This window comes from Equus asinus, chromosome 13 (assembly GCF_041296235.1).
Source record: "Equus asinus isolate D_3611 breed Donkey chromosome 13, EquAss-T2T_v2, whole genome shotgun sequence".
NCBI lineage: Eukaryota > Metazoa > Chordata > Mammalia > Perissodactyla > Equidae > Equus > Equus asinus.
This window is the reverse complement of record NC_091802.1, coordinates 50,708,349-50,716,053: the sequence shown is the minus strand read 5'-3', so window position 1 is coordinate 50,716,053 and position 7,705 is coordinate 50,708,349. Positions and strand designations below refer to the sequence as shown.

The window sequence follows — 7,705 nt, the reverse complement described above, 5'->3', positions numbered from 1 at the left end:
ACTTTCCTTTACTCAGAAGTTACCTAGATATTAAGTAAGTGTGCAAAAGCGTGCCGTTCAAATTCAGACTGCTTGTGGGCAAATCTCTGACTGAAAAGAAACTGGAGATAATTTTATTCTTGTTATACTTTTTTTTTAAACTATGTAAAGGGCAAAGCGTTTTTGGATTCTAAACATTACTAGCATCTTATTCACTGATTTACTTTAGATTGCTGTAATGTTAAGACTTGGCAGAAAAAAGTGAATTTTGAGACAAGAGGGGAGAGACTTCCCACACCATCGTCCTCACCTCTCTCCTAGCCATAGGAGCCTGGAGAGAAATACCAGCTGACAGGTACTTTACATTCATTAATACTTCCTGCTGCTAAAAAACTCCTATGGAATGTGTTACTGCAATGTCAAAGAAGGAATTAAATTAGTGTATCTGAACCTGTGTTTTCAAAGTGTTCACAAGCTTTTTTGTAATTGGACTTGTTTTGGTCTTTTTTTCTTCTAGTTATTGCTGTACAATATTTACCTTCTCTCTCAACGAACAGGACAAAATGATTAAAAAGGAGATAAGCGTGTGTCAACAAACGCAGGCCCTTCTGTACAAGAATTTTCTTAAAAAATGGAGAATGAAAAAAGAGAGCTTATTGGTATGGTTTACAATATATATTTTTCCATATTTAGTTAATGCAAATCCATCATGTAGTATTATCTTATCTTTATTATTTGTTTTGTGTTCACAAATTCTTGATGCTAGTTGAGTTGGAATTCTAAATACAATATTTTGCAAATATTGCAGAATAAGATATAGTGCAGAATAGGATAATATTCATAACCAAAGGACTCATATGACAGCTCCTGAAAAATAAAGTAATAGTTTATTGAATAGCACTAGCCATTCTCCAAATAATTAATCCCCTTGAATTTTGTGGAGATGTTCTAATTTACTCTGAGCCAACTTTGGTGGTAGGGGGAAAAAAAGGAAATAAGCTAGACAAAATGAGATAGATTTTTAAATGAGCAGCCCACAGCGCTATACTGGGGGCATTTTGATTAAGACTTTGTTAATTTGTAGGTCTGGGGGAAAAACATCTATGAGCAAAAATTAGGAAACTTTTTTTGGATCTCTTTTCAACACTGTGCTTTTTGTAAACATAGAGTGGTTTCAGGGGGCCAGATCACTGACTGTCAGTGTTTTTGCATTCTGTTGAGTTTCTAGAATAAGGATGTGGACACTAGGGTGAAGAGATTGGCTATATGTTCCCATGAGATATATCTGGGACTGCCTTGGCCACATAGAGGCTGCATTCGGTTTTTAAAATAGCAAGTAGCATTTCGGTGTATGCTAGCAGAGTTCACATAATTCTTTTCATTCTCTGCAATAGCTTTTGAAGCAATTAAATTCTAATATTTCAGTTGTTATATTGACAAAGAGTAAATTTATAATGATCCCCTGCTAGAGTTTTTTTAAAAAACTTATTAAAAATGTTTAAAATCTCAAAATATAGAAATATTTGTCCAATGAACTCACTTCCTATCCTATTCACCCACAACAGATGACAACTATTAACATCTTGCTGTCTTTGCTTCATTTCTCTCTACCCTCCCCCTCTTTCAAGATATATGACACTTCACTGCTAAATACTTCAGCTAGCATCTACAAAAATCAAGGACATACTCTTCTACATAACCCCTAATACACTTCACAAAGGTAGTAATAATGTTATATAATCATTTAATTGCATGTACAAATTCAATTTTCTAAATTTTCTGCAAAATGCCTTTAATTTATTTTACTTAATTTTTTTATTTTGATTTTTTTGAGGTAACATTGGTTTATAATATGATATAAACTTCAGGTGTACATCATTATATTTCGACTTTTGTATAGACTACATCGTGTTTACTACCAAAGTCTAGTTGCCCAAAAACATCTTTTAAAGTTGGTTTGTTTAAATTAGGAACCAATGAGACTAAAGCAGTTATCTTGTTGAATATCTGTGTTCTGTCTTATCTGATTGCTTCTTCATGCTTTCATTTAACTCATTTCTTTACCATCCATATGTCCTGTAAACAGGAAGTTAGATCTAAAAATATGATTAACTTCAGGTTAAATAATTTGACAAGAACATCTCATATGTGATGCTATATACTTATATTACGTCACATATGAGGGCATATAATCAACAGTGGTCTTACTATTAGGGTGCCCTGTTACTAGGTTAAGATCAATGGACATATTTGATAGTATCTCAAAGTCATATGTTTTTGAAATGATGTTTTCTTTAAAGGCTAGATAGTATTCCAGAAAGGAAAAAATTGGAGAGTGAAACGAAGCCGTGCTCAATGACAATACTTTCTGTCCTAAAATATGTTTGAATGTTTCTCACTGTTCTGGACCACATTATAAGTTGGTTCATTTTTCTTTCATTCACTGAAGGAATGGACAATATCGTTGCTTCTTGGGCTATATTTGTGCCTCTCTTCGGAATTCTTCAGAGCTACCCATTTTCCTGAACAGCCTCCTCATGTTCTGGGACGTATGGATCAATTTAATGACTCCGATCTAGTGGTGGCATATACCGCAGTAACTAACATGACGCGGAAGATAATGGATAAGATGGCTTTGGCTTCTTTTGTGAAAGGTGTGTTGTCCAGTGGCCAATGTTTCATTATTAGGCAACCTACACATGTTTAATTTGAAATTTGTTTTGCAAACTGAGTTTTTCAACCCCACCTATGGGTCAGTGGTTCTCAACCAGGGCAAAGATCCTGATTCCACATGTAGCACAGGGGTTAGTGTGGGGCTAAGGGTAGGTGGGTGAGAAGTGAAATAGTTTTAATTGGGGGCTTTTGAATTAGCACATATACCCTTCATCTCTCTCATCTTTGAAATCCATGATGTTGTGAGTCGTTGTGAGTATGATGTATACTCCATAAAGTAAGGCTGGAGTAAGAAACGAAGGTTGGACCCTATCCTAGATAATTTCGCTTTTCATCTCTGGCCACTTTCCCCTGTTTTGTGATTCTTCATTGAAGCTTCTGGAGCTCTGACTTCTGCCTGCCTCCCTTACCCACGTTGCTCATGTACTCTGCCTGACTAGTGTTGATTCAACCCTGATCTCACTCTCTATGCTTCCTCCATTTGATCATTTACCTCATCTCTTTTTAACTCAGGAAGCGTTTACAAAAACCTCAGAGACTAGCCTTCCTGTGGGCCCAGTGCAAGCTGTGTGCTGCTTTCAGCCTTACAGTCTCATGGCTCATTGGAGTCTACACCCGTAAACACCCAATTCCAGCTACCACGCCAGCCTGTCCCAATTACAGCCCTCTCACTCTGTCTCATTCTACGTTTACCTAACTCTTGCTCTTGGGCACAAGTATTCATGTCTGACCTTGACAGTATTTGTATACCTTTAGAGAAAATCAGTGAAATTAGCATTGTCCTCATAAAAGTTTCACAGCCTTATTCTATGTTTGGAAGGATGAGCAGTTTTGAAAGATATAGCCAGTGTACAAATGAATAGCTTTTCTTTTCCATGTAGACATCACCCTGAGTGAGATTTAAACACTGTTAAAATTAATACAAATTTTAGAACATAATACATGAAAGTATAAGAAAGTATTAAAAAAGGAAAGCATAAATTGGATTTCAGAGGTTTCAAAAGCCTGCATTAGTAACAGATTTATTAACCATCTGTTGGGTGGATTTCTTCTGCAGATTGTAAATTCATCCATTACGAATGTTATAAGCTTAATTCTTAGAGAGTGTTCTTGACTCCAAAGAATCTATAGGCGGATTGTAACTGTACTTGTGATTTTTGTACTCTGATTCTTTGCATGCAATTTATTTCTACTGGCATACTATTTTCATGGGGTAGAAATCAGTTTATAATCTTGGCAGGGAAAAACCCCACCAAATTCTCAAGTATTTCTGTTGATTATTTAAAATATTTTTTCTTTTTAATTTTTAATTATTTTAATCACCAAAGTAATAGATAGCCTAAAAGCAAGCCAAGCATGAACTTGCATGAAGCAAAAAAATGAGAAGTTTTGCTTTCATTCTAGCCTATCCACCACTTCCTCCCCTTCTACACCTCTCATTTAGATTTGTGTGTGTCTTTTTAGGATAATATGTATGCACACATACACATGGTCATATATATATATATATGTTTCTATATGCATATAGGCACACAAATTCAGTTTTTCCTTACCAAAATGGGAGCACACTAAAAAAATATGCTGCAAATTGGTTTTTAAAAAAACAATACATCATTCACATTTCTTTTCACATATCTACACTGAACTTAGATCAATAGAAAAGACTTTCAGCCCTTAACTTAGAGGCACCTATTTAGGGATAGTGTTTAACACCCATAATTTTATGGAAAACCTAAACAATTGCAACTTGGTTTTGTGTCTTCTAGTAATAAGTTTGTATGATTATTTATGTTTTTCATACATGTCAGGAAGAACAGTCATTGGGACTCCTGATGAAGAAACCATCGATATAGTACTCGCAAAAAAACACCCCGAAATGGTGGGAGTTGTGTTTAATGATTCTTTTTCATATCGGCTGAAGTTTCCTTGGGGGTACGGAATCCCAATTATAAAAGAACACTTGGAATACTCAGGTAACTATGTGAGAATTGATTCCAATCTTTTTTGCTACTTCGTCAAATCCCCAGTTGGGCATGACTGATAGAAACGTTAGTAAAATGAAGAAAAGTAGCAATATACTTTTTATTTCTGAACTTGATCGGTCTTCACTACAGGAAGAATCTCATTATTTTGGCAACCACCCAGTAATATTCTCCTTTCTTCCAGTTTTGCAGAGTGCTTTAAAAATGCTCTAGATTGTGTAATCATAGGCTCTGAGGAGACATTTATTTTACTTTAGAGCCTAAGTTAAAATATTAACTCCAGTAATTGACTCCAGCTCCTAATGATGGGAATATTTTTCTTTTTCCTTGAAGAACACTGTTGGGCTGATCGAGATGAACCTTTTTGTTCCTTGACAACATTCTGGCAAAGAGGGTTTGTGGCTTTTCAAACTGCAATTAATGCTGCAATTATAGAAGTAAGTGCCTACCTTCAAAGACCTATTTTAAATCTTCTGTGTTTTTTCCCTCCCTTCCAATTTCTGTCTCATGCTCTACCTTGCCCCTACACTCTTGGTAGATGATACTTTGCCTTTCACTCTTAGAGAAAATAGAAGCTGTCAGATGAGAGTACCTCTCAACTTCCCAACACAAACTCTGTAAAACTGTAGAACTACTACTCACTACACCCATCCTGTTCATCTGCCCATCCCTAGTGTCCGTCCTCAATTCTTGGGATTTCATCCCTTCCAACATTATTGGGAAAGCCGTGCAATGGGTTTTCCCTTCTGTCTGCTCTTTCTTCAACTTCCCCTTTTAAACTAGATTCTTCTCTTTGAGGTTTAAAACTATTGATTTCTTCACTTATTATCAAGGCCTTCCCTCATTTTCTCCTCAAGCAAGTATTCTAGCTCCTTTCCCTTAACGGCTAAGCTTCATGAAAGGATTGTCTTCCCTTAGGCTCAACTCAACTCACTGTGGTTTCTATGCCCACCACACCACCAAATGGCTTTTTCTAAGGTCAGCAACAACTCCCACGTCAATTAACAACTGCCATTTTTCATTCCTTTCCTTAATTGATCGTTTAACTAAATAACATAAGCATTTGCCTTGTTTTCCTTCACTTTTCTCTCCCTTCCTTCTCAGTCTTCTTGCCAGCTTATCCAATTGACACTCCCACTTTGAATCTGTAGCTCTACAGGGTTCTATCCTAGACATTGTTTTCCATCCTATATACTTTCTCTAGACAAAGTCATTCATTTCCATAACTTCGGTTACAATTTATATGCTGATAACTCCAAGAGCCCTATGTCAACTTATACATAAACTTTTTCTGTAAAGGGCCAGATAGCAAATATTTTAGGCTTTGGGGGCCAAACTGTCTCTACCGCAGCTATTCACCTCTGCTGTTGTAACATGAAAGCAGCCACAGACAATACATAAACAAATGAGTGTGACTGTGTTCCAATAAAACTTTACTTACAAAAACAGGTGGTGGGCCAGATTTGGTCTGTGGACCGTAGTTTGTTGAGCTCTGCTCCAGTTCCACATATCTAACTGTTTACTGGAGATACCTACTTTGATGCCTCATAAACAATTCAAACTAATATGTTCAAAACTGAATGTGGGTGTTTTTCTCTAAATGTGACTGAGTCTTTTAAAATTTTCCCTATCTCAGTGAACGCCAAAACCACCCATGTAGTCGACCAAATAGACCTCACCCATTACATCCAATCTCTTGTCTAGCCCTGTTAATTCTAAGCTCAAATCTACGTACTTCTCTTCAACTTTGCCACCAGCACCAGTCCAAGCCATTATCATCTCCTGCTTGAACTATGGGAGTAGTTTATTTCTCCCTCCTCATCCGCACTCTCCATCCCTCTCTCTCTCTCTCTTTCTGTCTCTCTCTCTCTATCTCTTTATCTGTCTATTTTTTACTGCAGGGACCTCTTTTCTGTGCCTCTAATGTACTGTGCTCCTTCTTTCCTTTGCGCATGCCATTTCCCCTGCCCAGAATTTTCTTCTCCGTCTTCAACTCTCCCACACAATCTTTGTTCGGGTAAGATCACAGCCTTCAGCTCTTGGTCTAAATGTCATTTCTTGGGGAAGCCTTCCCTGTTTTTGCTCTCCCAGCACTCTCTGGTTCTCTTTAAATGCAGCTGCTCGATTGTAACTAACAAGTAATTGTGAAACGAGTTGTTTAATGTAAAGCTCCATGAGAGTGAGGAGTATTTCTGTCTGGATTGCTGCTAACTCTCCATCACCTATCACAGTATATTGTGCATGATAGAACCCCCAGGAATTTCTCAAATGACTTTTATAATTACTATCAATTAATACCAAAAGTCAAGATCATTTTGATGATATTAATAGTTCACCATATCTTAAAACGATGGAAATACGCAAATACTGAAAATGAAAAGAAACAAATGTGTATGGTTTTCTAATATATTTTCTATAATTTACATAATAAATTTGTTTCTTAAATCCCAGTTTAGGTCACAACAAATCATTCTGTGATGGAGGAGCTGACATCAGTTATTGCGATAAATATGAGGACTTTACCTTTCATTTTTAACAGAGGATCTATAAGTGAATGGTTTATCTTTATTTGTGTAGTTTATTTCTCCCCTTTTGTATACTTTGCATCATTAAATGTTACAAGAGAAAGAAAAAAATTTAAGAAACTGATGACAGTAATGGGTCTCAGAGAGTCAGCATTCTGGTAAGTTAAGATGCTTCCTTACCTGTGTACCACACATTAATAAATAGAGAACCTCTTTAGGTTATAAAAGAAATTAGATGCAGTCACAAGTTTGTCTTGCATGCATTCAATTTAATTAGCTTACCTGGATTAGATTTTAAGACGCTGGCAGTAGATAATAAGTAAGCTTTGTGCTTATGCTTCCCTGAGATGAAGAAAAAAATATGTTTGTATTAGTTAACTCTTGCCAGAAAAATGCTGCATAAAAAATCACCCCAAAACCCAGTGACCTCAGACGACAATCACTTATTCTTCTTGTTTGTCTGTGGTGTAGCTGGATTTTGGTGGATCTAGTCAGGGCTTGGCTGGGCTTGGATCCAAGGTGCAGGTTGCATCCAGATCTGTTCCG

The 7,705-nt window shown here is 36.5% G+C and overlaps 1 protein-coding gene across 1 annotated transcript in view; it reads left to right on the top strand.

The window, feature by feature from the left end:
• The first annotated feature begins 203 nt into the window (after positions 1-203).
• ABCA10 (ATP binding cassette subfamily A member 10) overlaps positions 204-7,705 on the top strand; it is a 59,590-nt gene continuing 52,088 nt past the window's right edge. Inside the window, 6 exon segments of the mRNA XM_044745420.2 lie at positions 204-334; positions 497-638; positions 2,429-2,633; positions 4,461-4,625; positions 4,968-5,071; positions 7,091-7,317. Coding sequence (XP_044601355.2) covers positions 543-638; positions 2,429-2,633; positions 4,461-4,625; positions 4,968-5,071; positions 7,091-7,317 — 797 coding nt within the window. The 5' untranslated portion in view covers positions 204-334; positions 497-542.